We start from the raw sequence: 21,596 nt of genomic DNA on the forward strand, positions 1-21,596 counted from the left end.
AACACACACACACAAACAAACAGACACTACAAATATTAATCAGCAGTTAAAATATCCTCATTTATCATCTGGCTGTATTCATTAAAAAGTAATATTTGCTGATCATGTTTTAATCTAGAATCTTGTCTTAATAATTGGGAAGATGTTAAGATTTGAAAATATTGAAAATACATGGGTATTTCACACATAAAGAATGTGGAATTACTTAAATAGGATTTTGCAACGTTGTTCATCCTTTATAATTTATTCAAGCATTTTTCTTTAGTGAACATTTTCCCCGCCCCAAATATAAATTTAAATGATTGGTAAAAAAAAAAAAAATAATGACATTAATGTTGAATTCTTTTTGAAATAATTGTTGGATGGCGAATGCGTGAAAAAAACCCACTTTATTTGTCACAGGTTGTATTAAAATAAAATCTTGAAAAAGTTTAAATTGACCTCCTTTAATCCAAACTTGACCTCAAATTATAGAATCGATCCCATCATTTATAAACTTATTTTAAGTCCTGTTTGGAACAAAGTGAACGAAATGATGCTTGTAATAAAAGTTAGATAACATTAATCAGCAAAAGGCCTACTGGTACATTCCTTGTGCTTATCTATATGTTGGTGCGCGCGTGCGTTTGAGTGTGACCTATAAAGTGAGTGCGAGTCTGTCAGGCTGCTTTATCCATTATTTACATCAATAATAGATTTATCAAGCGGCCAAAGCGGCGGCTGAGATCGGAGATGCGGGGAGGGGTCTGCGCCGTAGATCCCTCAATCCTTTTGGCTGGAGATAAGACGAGGAGGAGTGGCCGACGGGTAACCGAGAGAGCACCGAGGGGCAATAGGGAATCACTAATGAGAGAGAGAGGGAGAGTCAGAGAGAGAAAGAGAGAGAGACTCATCATCATCATCAAAGACGCGCTCACTGACTAGATTAGAGAGGAGCGCAGCAGAGGAGCGTCGGGCTTCATCCAGCCAGAGGGAGCGATCACCGACCGTCTGCAGCGCGATTGGCCGCTCCGCGACCGCCTCTCCCCGTCCCTGTCCGCTCCAGCGCCCCGCTATCTCTCCGGTAGACCTACTATGGGTTGTGTCGCCAACTCCACCGGGACTGAAGTGCTATTGCAGCTGGAGGCTCTCCGCAGCGCCGCGCAACTTTCTCAACTCTTCCGACTCACGGAGAAAAGAAAGGTCAGGTCGAGCGAGGCTGCCGCAGCCGGTGTGTGTAGCCTGATTGTCGCAAATACGCAGGCCTGTAATAATACTATTATTGTTGAAAATAATAATAATAATAATGATAGGCCTATTCATTGATTTTAGGCCCTCGCTCCTTGTCTCGTCTTAGAGCACTAAGTCTGGGAAGTTAGTTTCACCGGCCTGTCTGTGTGTTTGTGTGTGTGACTGTGTGTGTGTGTGTGTGTGTGTGTATGAATGAAAGTGTGATCTGCCTCTCTTGTTGTGGTGACATCGTTCAGTTGGTGCAGAGCGCCCCCATGTGTCGCCACATCACAGCCTCTGCATGCAGCTTGACGCGGGTTGTTTGCGCTGTAGGTTATTGGGATGCATGAAGCTGTGATATTTTTTTTTTTATTGGAAAATTATATATGTCAATTATGATGCTTTTTAATGAAATTTCTATAGATTGTGTACGCTTTGGCTCACAGATTTTCTAGGTGTTGCAAAGAGAATTGAGGCCTCGGCTCTGAGTGGCCTTGAATATTGCAAACACTCTCGTTTCCTCAGTTTTTCTTTGTCTTTACTTCAAGTTAAAAAAAAAATTATAATCCACCAGTAATTTATGTCCGATCACACAAGTTAAATTACCTCAATCAAAGGAATAGTTGTGTGCGGTTAAAGACCCGACATACCCCGGGTTGCAGCTGTAAATGAAAAAGCTGTTTGTTTATTTTCCTCCTGCCACCACTTTTCTTTCACTCTGTTTAGACTCATTGCAGAGGTATTTTTGTCGTCTGGATTTCTCTCTTTAATTTCCTTTCCTCATTTTTTTTTTATTGAATGTTTGAGTAATTCTTTGTGAAATAATGCAGATCTTTTTTTTTTATTTCAAGTGGCTATTTTGTAAGTGATATTTATTTTCTATTCGTTTTGCTTATTTTATTAAGTTTGAGTAAATGTAGAATAAAACAAAATAACCCTTGACGGCCCGGCTTTGAATTACAATTTAACTGTACCATATTGCAAAGCAAATATGTTTCCTCCTAACTCCGCTGCAGCCTTGATAATGTATCTTATTTTAGACATGAATTTTGTGTTTTATTGTGTTGAATAACAACCATATTATTACGCTTATATGATCAGTTTCAACATTAGGTTCTTCCTTAAAGTGCGATAATAAACATGCGGGGGTCCAGACTTATTAAAGCCATCTTGACCTGAAGTTAAAGTCTCCCTCTCTCTTTCTCTCCCTCCCCAGATTTATTACAAAGCTGTCCGGGACATTGAAGCAGGGGAGGAGCTCTTAGTGTATATGAAGGACGGTATTTTCCCCGAGGGATCCATGGCACCCAACCTACAAGGTAAGATTAATGCGCGTCATTAGCGCACATTTTAAACAAACTCCAACCTGCATCCTGTGCTGCTTTCGCGGCCAACACACTCCATAACCCTGCTAATGTGACGGGGGAAAAGACACCATCTCTCCCTCCAAGATATTTTTCTTTCCTCAAGAAATGTGAATTATTCGAATCATAAATTTCCAGGATGGAATTAAATCCCGCATTAAAGCATCTGGTTGAAGCCGTTTTTGGACCTGTCGTTTAGAATAGGGCCTGCCAATAATGAAGGCCACTGGTAAGAGTCTGGTCTGAATTGTGCGCGCACAATGCTGCTATGTAATGGGCCTCTTTGCTTGAAATACTGTATTAGGGCGTCAATTGGCACTTGTCATATTCCATCCTATGTGAGTAGAAATTTTCTGTTAACGGAAAGCCAGGATCAAACAGAAATTATTAGGAAGTCATGGCCTTACAAACACTTTAAATGGGAGCACTCGGGACCTTTAAGCCGAGACATCGGAATTCTGTTTGTCACAATTCAGTCAAAGAATAATAATAATAATAGTAATAATGATATCTCACTTTTCACAAGTCAGCGTTGCAATTTGTCCTCAGAAATTCAGCCTAAGTGTTGTTGGAAGTTTTAGTGGCCATTGGGCTGGTGAAGTATCAGACTCACGGACTCACTGCCACGCGTTAGTGACTTGATGCTCCTGGGAATTGGCCCCATGTTCCCAGCGAAGAAAAAAAAAAGTTCACCAACCCTATTTAGGCTATGTTGTTTTTAGTGGCACCTTTAATACCCCTGTTCAATTTAAATTTATTTTTCATTGTCACTTAATCTGTTCATTGTTTCCTCCATTAATCGATTAGTTGTTTGGTTTGTAAAATGTCAGAAAATGGTGAAAAAGCCCAAGGTGACGTCATCAAATCAAATCTTGTTTTGTGCACAACCTGAAGATATTCAGTTTACTGTCACAGATGAGGAAATAAACCAGAAAATATTCAAATTTAGAAGCTATCAGAGAATTAGGATTTTTTTTTCTTAAAAGAAAATAAATAACTCAAACTGATTAATTGATTATCACTTTAGTTGGTGATTAATTGTATAGTTGATAACTAATCTATTAACCATTGCAGCTCTATCAAAAAATAACAACACAAGTGAAACATGTAGTCAAGTATTGCTAAATTATTGACAAGATACTTAATTCGATTAAACCTGATGCAGCAATCTGAAATTCTTTTTTATTTTTTTTTATTATTATTTTTTTAAATTAATCCACTTGTCTTTTAGCCCAGGATTTTTGTAAGACGAGTTAAAGATAATGCAAATTACAACTGATGTTGAGAGGGAAAAAATCCTACTCCCTAACAGTGGCTGATGGGTCAGTGGTGTCAAATAAAATGAAAAATGGCCTCTTTCAATTCTGATTTTTATTGATCTATCTTTCTAATAAATGTCTGTGCATTTTAGTTTGATCGTTGCTTTCCTTTACACCACTAAAATCTGCAAGATCGTGTGTGCTAAGTGAACCCGCACCTTGCTGTTCACTGATGTCTGTAAACTGGCTCGCATTTCAAAGTGCGTCACATTTAGGTGCTCTCACCCGCCCGTCTTCTCTCTGAGTAAGTAACCTGATTCACTGTACTCACTACCTTTCAACCATGCCTCTATACGTCAGACCGAATACATTCAATATTTTATCTCACAATCTAACTTGGACAGCTGTTCACTGTCGATCTGGGCTTTTCTTTCAAAGTTCACTTAAGCGGAAAAGGGGCCGTAGTTCCGCTGGATTTCTTCAAACATCTTGGACTTATTGTGGTGAAGTGCTGTTGTCAGGTAACATTGTTTTGTTGTGTTTCCAGTCTTTCTGGAACCACAGATGAAAAAAAAAAATCAGATTACTCTTACATGTCATTGGCTATAAAATGGTGGAGGGGGAGAACAAGATGTTTGTGAGATGTTCTGCAGCTCACCAGTTTTTTCCCCCCTGCGTGATGCACGGTTTATGCACAGATCTCCATGCCAAAGGAACAGGAGGAAACGGGAGCTCAAAGCTAGCTTGATTATTGAAAAGAAGCAGATTGGCGTGTTGTAGGAGTGCGTCAAAGATGGAGCAGACTTGTAAATGATTTGTTCAATTCCCTTGTGTGTGTGTATGTGAAATATAGAGAGAGGGAGGCAGACAGAGCGAAAAGAGAGACACTCCACCTGCCAGAATGCGTGTGTCAGAGCCAAAGTATTTGGCATTGTGTGCTGGTGTGAGAGAGGGATGAAGGCAGACAGCAAAAAAAAAAACAGTTCGTTTACTGTTTTAAGATGTTTATTTGTGAGTTAGAGAGACAGAAAAACAGAAAGAAAGGAGGACAAAGAGAGACAGACACCCACTGTAGGGATGAGAGTGTCTGTTTTGTCTCCATGTATTTGTGTGTGTGTGTGTGTGTGTGTGATGTGAGAAAGGTAACAGGGCTGAGTGGGAGCTTGGCAGTGCAGCCCTGCTCTCTGTGTCTGGCTTATCGGAGAAGGAATTTGAAGTAGAGGACTTGAGGAGTCCCCTGAGACCTCACCCATGCTCCCAGATTAGCTGCTAAACTGCACATAATTGTGCTTCCCTTCGTCTCCCAGAGAGCTATTAGTCTCCCCTTTATAACCCCCCCACACCCCACTCCGCCTCACCCCACCCGCCCAGACCAGACTAACTGAAAAAACACTGGCACGCTAATGCACTCAAGCAATCACCTTTATTTACGTGCATCCTCCCTGAAACACACGTGCATGCACACCTGAGTGTCCACACAGAGATTTTCCCACCACTGACGTTCCTGTTGCAAAAGTCGTCATGCACACAAGCTTTTTCAAACTCAACAGTTTATTGAAGTTGCGTACGAACCCACCTCTTTTTTCCACAAAACATTTTCCACTCTTCAAGGCGACAGACAAAAAGCACCTGAGTGTTGAGGTGTCTGTGCTTCAGGGTAAATGATAACCAACTCTCACAGTAAAACACTCGCACTCCATGAAATATGTGCACGCCAGTGTCAAAGTGAGTTAGTTTAACATTTGAGCTCAGTGTAATGGCCCATTGACCAGAAGGTCATTTATCCTTCTCCCCAAGGTTAGACACATTGATGTTGCTACACTAATGCCCTTTTAATGTGCCCAAGAAGTTCCAGCTGGATAAACGGTCACATGCAGTAGAAAACAGGTGAGCCATGCACTGTAAGTCATTTTGGATAAACTCATTTAGTGCAGCTTGAAATGATGGATGGGTGTGCATGGCGTGTTGGGACACCTGGGGGGGCCGACTCAGGCGTTGGCTGCTTGGGTCATGGCAAAGAGGGTATGGCAGGTTGGCGCTGAAATCACCATGGGGTTGGCGCCACTGTGCCCCTGCTTACCTCTGTTCCTTGTGGCTCATTCTTTTTGGAAAACGTTCACATAAACACATGCGCACTCACACACACATACACACATTAATGCCCGTGCACAAAGACACTCCGCTGGGCTTTCCCCTGATCTGTTGAACTTGGCGTCTGACTCAGGAACTTACTATTGAAAAAGCTGGCCTGAGTTTTATGTATTTGACCTTGGTGGTGAGAAGTATTGTAAAGGTTATCAACATGGAAGGGGAAGACCAGCCCATATTGTTTCCCCTGTGTGCTATTACACCTACAGTCTCAAGCAAACACTTGCTTCAACAAGCAATTAACTGTGTTAATGAAGGCTACATTTCACTGCTAATTGATTTCCATTTTATGTAAATGTCAATTGCAGGATTGTTGCTTTTGCCATTTGAATGGGAGTCTGTTTAGCTGTAACTAACTCACAGATAGGTGATATATTTTTCTTCTTGTTTGGTGGGATGTTTGGTTCTGTACCCTCTGGAAGATGTACAGGAGTTAGTAAATAGTAGGATGCAGAACAGCACAGTGAAGTTGGTTTGTCTTGACTCCCATAAAAAATGTTTTGCATATATTAAAAGACAGTGGACACAATTAAATGTCCTCTGTTAACACGGAGAATTGGCTTAGTTGCTACCTGAAATGTTAAAAAGCTTATAGTACTAAAAAAGTTTTTGTCCTGCTCCTAAACATAAAGTTGGAAAATGTGACTCCAAATTTTGATTTTATTTTCACGAGGACTTTTTTGTTCAGTTTAGTTGTTTGTTTGATTTTAGATAAATATTTACATGTATTTATTAAAGGTTTTTATAGAATGATATATGAGAAAGATTTTTTGTTTTAAATGCAGGTTTGACAACAGGCATACATTTGGAATTTTGTCATTTTTTTATTGTTAAACAGATAGACTTAATGTCAAACAGTATCACAAAAAAGATGTATTACTCATATCAAACATGTGTGAAAGACTTCTTTAAAGGTATACCTTACTCGCAAAATGACCATTTGTAAATCAGCTATTCATGCCATGTTAACTTGAATTTGTGAACTGTTTTTGTCACATGCCTCCATGAAAAATGGCGAACATATTGATTCATTCTTTGATTGGGGGCCACCTTTAACAACAGTGAAACTATATCAAAACGTGTTTACAAACTCTCACATACATGTAACATGTAGTATAATCCAAGTCTTATTTATCCAGTCGTGTGCTCAACACTTTCCAAACACCTGCTTTTTCACCAAAAAACCTTAGCATTGGAGTCTGACTTTCAGTTCAGTTTTAAATAGTAAGGTTTTATTGAAAATGCATGTGTTTGGGAAGTTCTGAGGGTATGAATTTATAAATGAGGGTGTGAGAGTTTGTAAACTGCCGTTTTGTTATAGTTTTACTATTGTTTAACGTGGTCCCCAATCAGTAAATCAATATGTTCGCAGTTTTCTGTAGAGGCATGCGAGAAATACAAAGTTTCCTTCTCAAATTCAAGAAAACACAGCATGACTTACAGATTTAAAAATTGTCATTTTGTGTGTGAAGTATTCCTTTCAGCACTGGAGGTGGATTTCAGTGGGTATTGTAAATTCCAGGAAGCTTTACTGTGTGATTGCTAGACAAATCTGTGTGTGTTTGTGTGTGTGCAGACGAGCAGATGTACCGCTGTGAAGACTGTGATGAGCTGTTCTCCTCAACACTTGAGCTGCGGCGGCACCAGAAATATTCGTGCTCCAGTACCGGCTCTATCTTTGAAACACTGAGAGAGGACTTCAAACAGGAACGCGAGGACAGCGACGAGCCCGTCCACGAGTGTAAAGACTGTGAGAAGATCTTCCCAAATGAGTACAGGTACGCAGACACATGGTAACAATTTCCACCACACTCTAGCACTCACCAGAATATACACATTCAACACACACAGTCCATTATGACTTGTATGATTCATTGATTTCACTGATGGCCTTGTGCTCTCCTTATCAAGTCTGGGCCAACACATGATAGTCCATACAGAGGAGAGGGAGTACAAGTGTGACCAGTGCCCCAAAGCCTTCAACTGGAAGTCCAACCTCATCCGTCACCAGATGTCACATGACAGTGGCAAGCGCTTTGAGTGTGAAAACTGTGATAAGGTACAGCATACCCGGCACGTAAGTTGTGCACAGGACACACAGGCTTTTATCTACTTCAGATATTCTGATGGTCTTGTTATTTTGGCATAATTCGTAATGCTACTGGACATAGACTTGGTCATTCTGAATGAACAGCATTTTTTTGTTTTGTTAATCATGGCATACACTGTATTTTTATATACTTATTTCAAATTTCAGGTATTCACAGATCCCAGCAACCTTCAGCGCCACATCCGCTCCCAGCACGTGGGGGCACGCGCTCACACGTGTCCTGAGTGTGGCAAAACTTTTGCCACCTCGTCAGGTCTCAAGCAGCATAAGCACATCCACAGCAGTGTCAAACCCTTTATCTGTAAGTGAGAGCTTTGGAAGTTAATGACTGCCTCATTCTTAACACTCCATTTATTTGATCCCTTTTTTTCCTTTTACCTCATCCCCCTGTCGTCTCTTACTCCTCCATTTACACCAACTTTTTGATCCAGTTTACATCGTCTGAGCCAAGAGTCCAGGGATCATATTTTTATTGTTAGTAGTTTGATTGTGTTATTATAATTATTTTTCTATAAATAATAGATTTGACCTCTTAAGTTTTTACCAACAAAATTTGACATATAGTATTTCATTTAGAATATTTGACCTATTTTTGCTCTTTTTGATTTAAATAAAAGTATATGCATTTTTTATATCTTTGTTTTGCATGTTAAGTTAATAGTTGGCAGTAAAACACATACTTTGTACAACTACATACAGCAGCTCAGGAACAATTCGGCAGGTTCTATTGCAAAATGAGTGTTTGGTTTTATCCACAGGAAACAAAACACTTTTTCTTTTTTCTGGAATTATTTCATCAGCAGTTTTCATTCAGATGTACATATTGCTGTTGATGTGGTATACAAAGTTAGAGACAGTGTTAAAATGGGTTTAACCAGGCCCTGATGGGCTGCGTCTTTTTGCTCCCCCAGGCGAGGTGTGCCACAAATCCTACACCCAGTTCTCCAACCTCTGCCGCCACAAGCGTATGCATGCTGACTGCCGCACCCAGATCAAGTGTAAGGACTGCGGACAGTTGTTCAGCACTACCTCCTCCCTCAACAAGCATCGCCGCTTCTGTGAGGGCAAAAACCATTACGGCTCTCCAGCAGGGATGTTCAACCCTGGTATCCCCATGAGCTCCAGCCCTATCATGGCCAAGGCCAAGTCCCACCATCCCCACCTCCCTGGTCTAAACCAGTCAGGTTTAGGCTTCACTGACTACTTTCCCTCCCGACCTCACCCTCACGCTGGCTTGCCCTTCTCACCGGGACCTCATAGCTTCCCATCCCTCCCTCACGGTTTCCCAGGTATCTTCTCACCATCACTGTATCCACGACCACCTTTATTGCCGGCTAGTCCGTTGCTAAAGAGCCCGCTGGGCAGCAGTAGTCAGGAGGTGAAACTGCCTCGGAGTCCCCTAGATGCCCCTCCACTGTCCCTGGTTAGCTCCACAAACAGCAATGGTGGTAACAATTTCGGTCAGCTGGAAGATAAAGAAAAAGAGAACAAACTAGATTTGTCTTCAGGAGAAGCCAAGCCAAAATCTAAGATGGCAGACATGTCTGACGGTAGTGACCTTGAAGACGTTAATACCACGAGTGGGACAGATTTGGACACCACTACTGGTACTGCTTCAGGTGATGGCTCTGACCTGGAGAGCGATGGAGAGAGTGAACGTGAGCGAAGTGGTAAAAGAAGAAAGCCGTCTGGGGCTGTATCAAGTCAAGAAGGCCACCAATTAGAAGACACGAACAGTGCATTGATATCAGCCGTGTCTAGTTCGGGGAACTTCTCTAGTGATCGTCCCTTTTTCTCTTCTGCATCATCGCAGCACTCCTTCTTTCCTCCACCTGATGAGCAAGCCCTCCCGCCCACCCACACAAATGCCAATGCAGCCACAACAGATTCCATCAAAGCCATTGCCTCTATTGCTGAGAAATATTTTGGTCCAGGTTTCATTGGTCTTCATCAGGATAAGAAGATGGGTCCATTGCCCTACCATTCCATGTTTCCCATCCAGTTTCTGCCCAACTTTCACAACTCCCTCTTTCCCTTTAGCCCCGATCGAGGTGCCCTCAACAATAGCATGTTCTTCAAGGCAGAGCCCAAGTCACCTCGTGAGCAGCTGCACAAGATGGTGCCTGGTGCCCCAGGAGCTCCTGCTTCCACAGGGGAGTCACCATTTGATCTCACCACAAAACCCAAGGAGACCAAGTTAGCTCCTCCCACCCCAACAAACCCCTCAAACCCCAACAGTAGTACTGGGAGCAGTAGTGGACCTTTAGCAATATCTAGCAGTGAAGAACAGCCATTGGACCTCAGCATTGGCGGCCGGAGCCGAGGTGGTCATAATGGTGTGGCAGCTGAGCCGCAAACTAGAAAGAACCACATCTTTGGAGTCGGAAAGGGGGTCTCCATCAAGGACGAAACTCCACCTGGGTTTCCACACCCCCATTCCCAGTCACTGCACCAATCCTCCATCGCCCAGCACCAGCAGCCCCAGGCACAGCCACACCAGCCACCACCTCTGCACTACGCCAAGCCCTCAGCATTCTTCATGGACCCCATATACAGGTATTTCAGCCCCAATTAGACCAGTAACTGCTATGTCACACACTGAAAAAGGTAGAAGTTGGTGTTAAGTGTGTGTTTGTAGATGAACTCTGACCTTGGTACGTAACCCTCTGCCTTGCTGTTGGTCCAGCAGGGTGGAGAAGAGGAAGCTACTTGACCCTGTAGGAGCTCTGAAGGAAAAATTCCTCAGGCCGTCACCACCACTCTTCCATCCGCAGGTACAGCACACCCGCACAGACACATTTCAAATCTAGGAAGGCACTTGGTCTAATCTGTGGTAGAAACAGCAAATGGTACATGCACTTTGAACAAAAACTACAGCAAGGGAATACGAAACAGGGGAATTGACCTCCAGGTATTGCATACAGGCTGATTATTCCCAGATGCAATCGACTATTATTTTCAAACCATGTATTATGTGAAAATACCTCACTCCTGCCTCCCACGCTGCTGCAACCTGAATTGACAGGGCCCTATGCACCATCATTCCACAGTGTTGATGTTATTTTCTCAAGGGTTCTGTATGATTTCTTCCTTTGTTTACTGAGTGGCGCCTGTGTACCTCGTCACTTCTACCTTTTTTCAGAAGACACAGTCTGTTATCGCAGCCCCTTTGATAATCAGTCACATTGTTCGACTGTCCCCAGACCCTCCCTACCTCTACAAATCTTGATTACAAGGAATGATAGTATTAATAAAAGAGAGAATAATAACCGTTTGAATTGTAACAAACTGCCTCTCTTGGCCACGCTAATCTTAGTTGTGGCATTGTTTCATGTACTGGGAGCCCACAGGCCAGCTAATAACTCAAGCCCCTCCAAGTTTTTTTTCTCTGTGGCTGGCTGGCTGGCTAGATAATAGCACCATGTCCATCAAGGACATCCTGTGTTTGTCTCCAGGAGAATGGGGGGCTCTCGTTGGGGAAACGGTTTAATCTGACCTGGAAATCTGTGTCCTCTATCAACTGTGACTTTGCAAAACACTCATTTGGTGCACGGCCAGACAGATAAATCTACCCATGAAAATGCATTTTTCATATATGGCATTACATGTATGCTTTTACAAATGAGCGGTAACAGTAACTAACATGGATTTTTTTCTGTAAGTTGCACACACATACAAAAAAATATTGGCACTATTACATTCACCTCGTACTCATGACATTGTATTATTCATAATTGGATGATGAGGCATCATCTCATAATTTATCAATATCCCCATGATGAGAAGTTTTCACAGGCTCCCATGTTAAAACTTCTCATATCAGAGTGTCTCAGCTGTGATCCTCCCAGTGATCCAAACACAATGCCACCTCTAATTCAGTCTTATGACGGAATCACCCCACTCCCCCCTCCACCCGTTCTCAGACTGCGAATAAACACATCGAGACGGAGTGTCTGTCCCTGTCTGTCCCGTCCCGTATTCACTAAAAAAAGGAAGGATGTAAGCTGTTTTTGGCAAATAAACTCCTACATAACTGCCCCCCTTTGTTCTAGGGGAGGGGAAGTGGCTATCAGTTGGGGGTATCTCAGACTATATTGTACAGCTCCAATCGGGACTCTTGAATGCCTCATTTAGCCAATTTGCCGGCCTGCAACAGTAGCTTCGGCAGAAGAAGGTAAGAGGTAGAGAACAAAGCACTGAAGCTGGAGGTGAGGGTGTATGGGGGGGGGGGGCACTGGAGGAATGGTACTTGAGCATTTGTGAATGTGTTATAGGTCACGGAGGTGACTCGCTTTTAGCACAAACAACAAGGCTAACCTCTGATATACTGCTTCCTCAAAGCTTCCGCTCTCTGTCTCTTTCCCTCGCTCCCTATTTTTTCTGACATTGTGTCTTTGTTTCCAATGCTTCCTTTGCTCTTTTAACACACACACACACACACACACACACACTCACACGTATATTTATATATGCAGAACTGCTGGAATGAGCATTTCACTACTTTCTATTTTCTCTTTTCTTTTATTAAAATAATGTTTTGTTATATTTGGGGAAACTGTCACATTATTCTGAGAGATGCACATGAGACAAATGATCTGTGGAAAAAAAATCATGTCCCTCCTTACTCCTCTTCCTCCTGCTTCCCACTGTCACACTAGGCAGTGCTGATCAGATATTAATCAAGATTGTGTTAGTGCCTGTTTCTCATTTCAAATGTTTTCAGAAATATATTTTAGTGTACTGTTAATCTGTGAAACAAAGATTTGCAACAGCAGGAGTTTTGTACCTATCAGGGTGAGTTGGGGTACCTGGTGCCTTGCTTGGGGGCACCTTGGTGGTGCCCAGGAGGTGAACTGGCACCTCTCCGGCTACCAGCCCACGCTCTATAATTGGTCCTGATGGGGACTTGAACCTGTCCCTATGGACTGAGCTACTGCCGCTGCTACGGATTCAACTATATCCAACATGGCAGCCAACATTCTCATTTAACAGCTAAACAGTACACTAAAATATGTTTCTGAAACATGTCAGGAGAGAAATAGGCAATTCAGTAACAGAATCTTGATTCATATTTGATCAACGCTGCCTGGTTTAACAGTTTGACCGCAGTTCACGAGCAGTGATTGACATGATTGACAGCTGTGACAGAGACTCCTCAACTCTGATTGGTTGTTTTCACCCATGTGCGGTAGGGCCATTACAGCCATTACAAAGCAGTAGGGTAGGCATACATTCATACATTATTTATATTATTTGCTGCATGAATATAGTGACAGTTTCAGTATTTAAGTATTTTAAATATAAAAGTTATCAACCACAACTTTAATACACAAGTAATACCACAATCTGATTGAATGAGTGTGATTAACTTCAGAAAATAAAAACAAAATCTTTTGACTCTCATCGAAATCTTTTATCTAATCTGTTCCCATTTTTTGTTTTCTACTGTCTCCTCAGATGTCAGCCATGGAGAACATGACAGAGAAGCTGGAGAGCTTTGGCGCTCTAAAACTGGACGCTCCGCCCAATTCGCTGCAACACTCAGCTCATCCACTGTTCAACTTCCGCTCACCACCACCTTCCCTCTCAGACGCCATCCTCCGCAAGGGCAAGGAGCGTTACGCCTGCAGGTAAGTGCCCTGGGATGCTATGCATTTTTTTCCAGTGTTGATCATAGGTTTACATACATGAAACTGCATTATGTTACACTACTTTAACATCCTTTTGCCTGCCTTTCTGCCCATTTTCCATTCCAGGTACTGTGGAAAAATCTTCCCTCGCTCAGCAAACCTCACCAGACACTTGCGGACACACACAGGGGAACAACCCTACAGGTATTGCATTTTAGCTCAGTCTAGTCTTAAATCTTTCTGAAAGGCTCTTTGCGATCACAGATTCACTCACTGATATATTTTACTTTTGTCTGCTTGTCTTGCTGCTCTTCTCCACACTGGACATCCCTGTGCTTGGCACTGTCTTTATTCTGCTTTTGCTTGGCTTAATCAATTTCTGGCCTAATTTTACTTGCAATTATCCCAATGTGTTTTGCACACTGTGGTATAATGTTTTATTTTGGGGATAAAGAGGGCTCTGGGATCAGATTTGAAATTGCAACCATGCATCCTTGGCAAAGATTTGCTAAAAAACAAGAGAAAATCAATAATGAAAACTGGATTTAGAAAATACCAATGGCAACGCAACTACTATGTAGTTTGAATGATTATGATTTTATCCCCCACATTCACATCCCTCTGTACTCCTTTTGCAGGTGTAAATACTGTGACCGCTCATTCAGCATCTCATCAAATCTTCAACGCCATGTTCGCAACATCCATAACAAGGAGAAACCCTTCAAGTGTCACCTGTGCAACCGCTGCTTTGGTCAGCAAACCAACCTCGACCGCCATCTCAAGAAGCACGAGCATGAGAACATTCCTGGTTAGTTTGCAACATCCATGACTCAGTTTTCTCTGAAAAAAGTGAGGCTGTGAGAACTGAAATGTGGTTATTAAACAGGGACTTGGTATTTTGTATTATGTTAATGGACTGAAAAATGAATGGCTCACATTACTCTTTTGGAAAATTTTAAATATTCACCTCAGTAAATGTTTAGCTTGGTGCCGTGAATGATTTAAAGTGGGAAAACTACTTAATTAAAGAATTCACACTTGCTTTTCCTATTACGTTGCCAAAAACAGCCTTTTTATGTCCAGCGTGAAAGTGTGCCACTGAATATGGATGGAACAGAAACTTTTTAACAGAGTGATTGTGTATTTAAGCATTTACATCCAAGTGATCCATGCTACACAATTGTGCTGACATTTCGAAATTTGAAATGACACCCTAATAAAACTAGGCAATACACTTGGTTTCCACCTTATGCAACTTATTATTACCCAGTGGAGCTGTAAACTGCTGTGACATCACCACCATACAAACTCACTTTTTCAAATACCATGGGATGCCATTGTTTGACTTGAGTATGTTAATAAGAGGCAGTTCATACTCAAGTTCTCTTTGTGGCAGAGTGCCCAGATGTTTTGTTTCCTGATGAAAAGACTGAATCCTAATTCTGAGTCAAATTAACGTAAGAAATAGCATCTACTAAAAATATTCCATGTAAATTTCAAAGATACAGACTAAAAAAACACCCAAACTTAAATGCAAACATGTGTATTCTTATATTTAGTAAATTACACGATCCTTTCCCCTTGAATACCACTGCAATTCATCCAACATCAATGTTATAAAATCTGTAAGAAAGAGAACAGAAAGGTAAAATATTTTTGTAAACCTATCAATGAGTGAGGCTCAAGTTTGATTACACATACACAAGTCGAACTTGTCTTATATCAAGAACAAACAGAATTATGGGCTGCCCCTGCTGTTTGTTAAGACGCTGAACATGAACTTCAGTGTTCACTGTTCAAATCCAGCCGTGGACCTTTGTTGCATCTCTCTCTTCCTTGTTTGCTATCACCTTTCAATATCGCTATCTGATAGAGGCAATCAAAAAAACAGACACACTAAATCAAAGTGTCTGAAATTAGCAAAAAAAAAAACAAGCACCCATTTGCAATAGCTGCGGCCCTGTGCACGCATGCATCCCCCCCAGTTGCCAAAACCCATTTTAAGCACTTGGCATGAACACAACACACACCTTCACACACTCACACACTTGACCTCCATAGCAAATTTCAGCCTGATGGGGCAAAAACTGTGGTTGCCAAGGGGGGGAGCAATTTTTGAGGACTGACCAAGCAACCAGCTGACCAACCAACCATCAGAAGGAGCGATATAGCTGCAGCCAAAAAGTGCATTTCCTCAGTTAACCGTGATCTTCCCCTTATACTGTTCAGAAGAAGGTTCTGTAAAGACACACAGGAAACTGGAAGAACACAAATGACATAAAAGCATTCCTGTCGAAATGTAATAGGGCTTGTCTTTTTTGTCACCGTATCTTCTATAAAATTCCATTAACATTATCCTGTTTGTCAAAATACAGAATTTAACCAAAAAATGCACAATCTCAGCCTTTTTGACACGATATTAAAATGTGAAAAATGTCCTTAAACTCATCTATTATGTTTGTCTGATGGTCATTAAACTGATCATGCTTGTGTGTTTCGTTGTGTGCGCGTGTGTGGCTGGTGTGCATGTCCATGTGTGTTGATGTGTTTGGATGTGTATGTCTGCGCGCTTTCCCCAACAGTGAGCCAACAGTCCGGGATGCTTTCCAACCTAGGAACCACCATCTCCTCCCCAAACTCCGAGCCAGACAATCATGCACTTTTAGATGAGAAGGAGGACTCGTACTTCTCAGAAATCCGCAACTTCATTTCCAACAGTGAGATGAACCAGGCCTCCAGCTCCACGGATAAGAGGTAACTTGCTCGCACGGACCACATTTGTATTAAGATTTTTGCAAAGACCTTCAATGATTACATTTGATCCGTGAGGCTAACCCTCTACTCCTCGTGCCAAGCTCTGACTCTTACCCCAACCTCATCTTAAACCTAACGGCAAATCTAACTCTCAAGCAAAAAGAACTGGTGAAATGTCCACACTTTGAAGACATTTTTGATATCGCTCCCCTTATCAGAGCATGACAGGTATGGCAAAGCAGGGACAAATAAATTTTGTTAAACTCAAAGCAACAGTGTGCTCATAGTTTCATAGCTCCTTCCCTCTCCCTTCACACAGTATCATACATGTTAGCACTTGGTGCACAGTGCCCTCTGCTGGCCTAAATTTATACAGCAACAATCACCATCATGAGCTGTGTCCTGATTTCATACTGGATCCACTAACAGCTAGGATAAACAGTTTATCTAACTGCAACTTTTAAAAAGCCTCTGCTAATTTAATTCAACAAAAATGAAACAAGCAAAGCTCTGACTGCAGCTGCTTTGACACCATCCACATTTTGTTTTTACATTTGCCACTGTGAGTTGCCTCTAATAGTGTTTTGTGCAGTGCGTTGTGGCACAAAGGTGTAGCACACAAACATTTAACATTAATATAAACATTACATTTTAGTAAATATGATAGTTTTTTTTCTTAATGCTCAGAATTGTTTGTTGTAGGGATTTAAGACTCAGCTCAATCCATGTAGCCATCTCAACCATAAAAGTTTCTCCAGTTTAATGTATGTCAGCCATGTCTAAAGTTGAACTAGAGTTGTCTTTGTGAAGAATGGCAATTCATACCTGCTGTCGTGGGTAAATTACTCTGCTTACCATTAACTCTGGCAGGAGTGATCACCCTGTCTGTTTTTTCTGCACTCTAAAAACCAAAACTCGTAAAATGATGAAAATGGTTGGTTTGTTTTTAAACCAAACAGCTGCTCGGACCAGTGGATGAAGAGGTCAGCTCCCCGCTTTAAAGTCCTGAAATGCTTTCAGTGTTAGTAGCTCAGCTGGAGGGAAGCTTCAGAGGTTTCAGGCAAGAAGAGGGTATTGGAAAAGAAAAGGAGGTTGAAATGTTTTTTCTCTTTCAGTCAGTGGTTTGCCTCTTTCCTTGACTCTACACACTCTTCGTCTCGCGCTCATTCTCAATGTGAATTCCTTTCTGGTAGTCTCACTTTCTGTCTGTCTTTTCTTCCATCATCCCCCCCTCCCTCTTGTCAACACGCATTATGGCCAGCGGACCCAGTGGCAATTTAGCCCCTCTGCCATCTGGGATCAATACTGAGTCTCATCCACAACAAGCTGGCCTGACATCTTAATATCTGTAATTCAGACTAAGTATTATGCTTTCTGCCCTCCCTCCAGACAGCCCGCTGTTTATTCTCCCTCTGAGTGACTGAAGTCAAACGCTGAACACAAACACACGTTCATGGATGACTATCTGTAATCGTTCCTAACCGCCCTTGCAACATAGTTTCTCCCCTCTTAAAACTTTTTCAGCATCATAGCCAGTCAAAATAGAAGTCTCTGGTAGCTTTTGTTTTCACATGAAAACTTGTTTCCAAGCTCGGGACGTCGGAGATGCTGAGGCAGCACTGCTGCTCTGAGGGTGGGAAGTTTCAAACAAACAAGTTAGGGGGTTTAGATGAACACAGATATTTCCAGCACTGCAGTGTTGAAGGACTAAGGGGTATCTGTCTCCTCGGGACTGGAAGCCAGGTCATAATTAAGGCTGGAACGAAGACCCAGGCCATGGCTCGAGCTCTATGGTTTGGATAAAGCCGCAGTTGGAGCTGGTTCCTTGTCTGGGACTGGGCTACAATAGCTGGCAGTTTGGACCCTGAGGGGGACTCAGGTTGAGGCATTTATCTAGGAGATCCACTGATGATGGAGCTCTTCCCCCATCCACCCGCTATATCCATACCCCCGGCCCGCTAACACAAACACCCAACTGACGTGTTTAGACTAAATGACAAAACCCAGGGCCCCCAATGTCAGAGCTACGCTTCTTTCTCTGTACACAGGCATGGACTTTTTCCCCGCCAACCAGCTCTGCAATTTGATTATGGTGATATTTAATCTAGATTGAAAGAGGAGAACCCCCCCCCAACAAAGTCCCCCTACCCGCATTTACCCACCCACTGTGTGTGACCCAATCCTGTCCCTGCGCACCCCTTCCCAAAGGTAATCCTGTCTGAGCTGATAAATGTCCACTGTGTGGCAAAAAATGGAAGGGGTAAATTTGCCGTCCCAGAGGAAATGATATCATGAGCCATGACATCGTGGTCTGGGGGGGGTGGGGGGGGGGGGGTGCTTGCTGGAAAATGTACAGATGGCAGGTCATAATGGTGGTGTGCTGATAGCCTGTTTGCAGATCAGCCATCATCTTCCTTCAGTCACACAAAGTATGTTCCACCATTACAGGGTGTAGAGGAGCCGGTCTGAGACAGGCCATCTTCTGCTCAGTTTCTGAGGAGCTGGACAATTAATCATGTGTGGGCCGGTTTGAAAAGCACTCCGGGCAGGCTGTCAACAACCGTGTTGTTTGTGTGGACACTGGAGTCAGACTGTGCATGCCGTCAACAGATTATTTATGTTTCTAACTGTGCTTCTGATGAGTCATGTCTTCTGATGGTCAGGAAATGGTAACAGCCGGAGAGCTAAACTAAAACAAGTCATTTTCACCTTTTAGTCATTGTTGGTACGAAATAAAAAGTGCGCTCAGTGATTTAAATTTGCAAATAAGGTTTGATAGAAAATTTATTTTGAAAAATGGCTGGCTGGGCAGATTGCTCACACTCATATCCACTTTTTCTGGAGGCTAAGAGAGCTAGCTAAAAGTTGCTTTAAGAGCCAGAAACAACTTGAAGCAGTTTATGGTTTTTGCCTTTAACAATTTTAGAAGCTTTTTTTGTAATGTTTATAACAGTGTTTGAGATTTTTTTTCCCCCACAAAGAACATGCAGCGCCACAGACCGCATTAAATGTCACAAGAGCTCTAGGTCCCTGTCTACACATATACAGATATATTTTGAAAATTTACATTACATTACATTTTCAAAACTCCTACTGGGGATCTCATCCCTGTTAATCCCTTCCAATATAAGGACGAAGGAGATGCTCACTGATACATGTGATGCTCTGGACATGAGAAAATTTCCCCTTTACTCCTCTGAGACAGCAATCCCACTCTGGAATTTGTCCAACAATCCTCTATCCTTATCCAAAACCATATTTTCTGGCAGACTTAAAATCATGTACACTGAGGTGGACCAACTAACACTGGGCGCAGCAGACGCCTCTGTTCATTGGTGAAGTGGTGCAGCAATACTAAGTATGAGGTACGTAGTAGTCATTAAACCAAGCACTGCTAACAAAACATAAGCAAACGGGTAGTCTGCCATTGTTGTCAAGTTTTCTGACGCTCTCTCATGACACAAAGCAACAATGGACCTGTGCGAATCGAGGAGATGACGTCATCGTGTCCCACACAGTCTGTTTTACATGTCCACACAGATACCAAGTAACCAGAGTTATAAAAATCTGCTCCCTTTGCCAAATATCTCTGTTTTAGTGACCTAAGATTCTGTTTGTGTGTGGACGAGAGGCCAAAACACAAACAAAATTTTCTGCTTTCTAAAATATGTGTATATGTGTAGACAGGGCTTAAATGGCTGTTTCTTATTCTGAAATGTCCCTCATGCAGGAGGAAAAAGGCAATCATTTCAGAAACAGTTGCCAACATCACTAACACTTCCTGTCTACTTTGACCTTCGATCCCTCTGCAGATCAGACCAGGCTGAAGAGGAACGCCCACCCAGCCACAGTTTGTCCAACTCCAAGCTAGGGCTCCAGGGGCTGGAGGAGGAAGAAGAGGAAGTGGAGGGCGACGATGAGGAGGAGGAGGAAGGCAGCCTGACGGAGAAGTCTCACGACGAGGCGCCAGAGTCTCCGTCTCCCGTCACAACAGGAGTGTATGAGGAGGACGAGGAGGAGGAGGAGGAGACGGAGACAGCTCCTTTAGCTATGAGCTATGAACACACTCGCAGGTATTCATTTTGTTAACTGTGCAAAAAAAACATGCAAGTTTACAATCTACACCTATCAACCACACAAATGTTCACTTTGTGTTCTGTCTATTAAACTTTACAACAGAAACTGCACATTTACCTTCTTTCATTATGATTAAGGACAATATAAAACACTACAGACAGGAGTAAAACATGGATTGAATGTCCCTTCACAAATAGAAAACTAAAAACAAAAGACTGTTTCAGCTTCAGCTCCTACTCTTCTCTCCTTTTCCTTCTCCCAATATATTCCCCTACTTGTCTTTACCTTTTATTAATCGTACTTCTCCTTTTCCCTTCTCTTCGTCTTTTCTTTCACCTTAACTTCCCTCTTTCGTTTTCTTTTCCCCCTTCATTGCATTAACTCTCCATCTATCCCTTCCCTGCATTCCATCTATTTACCCACCCATCCATCAACCGACCCATCCATACTGCCCTGTTTCTGCCAATCATCCATCCCTCGGTGCAGGTGTATAGAGGAGGAGGGCTCTCTCTTGGACCTGGAGGGTCTGCCCAGCTTTCCCAAGAGCCTGGAGGGGTTACGTAAAGCAGCCAGTGAAGAGCAACCCTTTGATGTTAAAGACATATTTAATACTTCACTAGAGTCGGAGGCACTGAAAGAGACATTGTACAGGCAGGCTAAAACCCAGGTATGTGACTGGCTTTTGGAAGACCACTAGAAAGAGGGAGGGGACAGGAAAGACATGTTGCTCTGATAAGACAGGAGGAAAGACAAAATGCGTCCTGTGGATACAGAGATAAGAGATGAGATGGATCCTTTAATATTTTCAGATGCTTGAGAAAAGAAAAGTGAATAGTTTATTTAACACTGGCTGAAACTGTACCGAGTAAGTGCCTCTTGTCCTGCTATCTCACATCTTTTCTTCCGACTTAACTGACTAACATATTACCTGTAAACTGCTCTTATCTTCTCTTTGACCTTCAGTCTTAGAACAGTCTAATGAAACGTAATTTCAAGGTGTAGTGTCAAGAAATGAATGGATAATTATGGATTTGGGAACATGGCA

General features: G+C 42.4%; 1 protein-coding gene across 10 annotated transcripts in view; it reads left to right on the forward strand.

Moving 5' to 3' along the window:
- prdm16 (PR domain containing 16) overlaps positions 1–21,596 on the forward strand; it is a 211,768-nt gene that overhangs the window by 185,248 nt on the left and 4,924 nt on the right. For 3 of the 10 annotated variants that reach the window (XM_033642050.2, XM_078170136.1, XM_078170139.1), the window contains exons 5-15: positions 2,426–2,528; positions 7,557–7,758; positions 7,892–8,057; positions 8,238–8,391; positions 8,969–10,646; positions 10,777–10,864; positions 13,548–13,720; positions 13,847–13,924; positions 14,359–14,528; positions 16,303–16,474; positions 20,287–20,547. In XM_033642050.2, the coding sequence (XP_033497941.1) occupies positions 2,426–2,528; positions 7,557–7,758; positions 7,892–8,057; positions 8,238–8,391; positions 8,969–10,646; positions 10,777–10,864; positions 13,548–13,720; positions 13,847–13,924; positions 14,359–14,528; positions 16,303–16,474; positions 20,287–20,547 (3,245 nt within the window). Of the gene's footprint in view, positions 1–836; positions 1,211–2,425; positions 2,529–7,556; positions 7,759–7,891; positions 8,058–8,237; positions 8,392–8,968; positions 10,647–10,776; positions 10,865–13,547; positions 13,721–13,846; positions 13,925–14,358; positions 14,529–16,302; positions 16,475–20,286; positions 20,548–21,596 lie in introns of those variants that run through there. The other 7 variants (XM_078170142.1, XM_078170143.1, XM_078170137.1 and 4 more) reach the window with 7 other exon arrangements.

This window comes from Epinephelus lanceolatus, chromosome 8, assembly GCF_041903045.1.
Source record: "Epinephelus lanceolatus isolate andai-2023 chromosome 8, ASM4190304v1, whole genome shotgun sequence".
NCBI lineage: Eukaryota > Metazoa > Chordata > Actinopteri > Perciformes > Serranidae > Epinephelus > Epinephelus lanceolatus.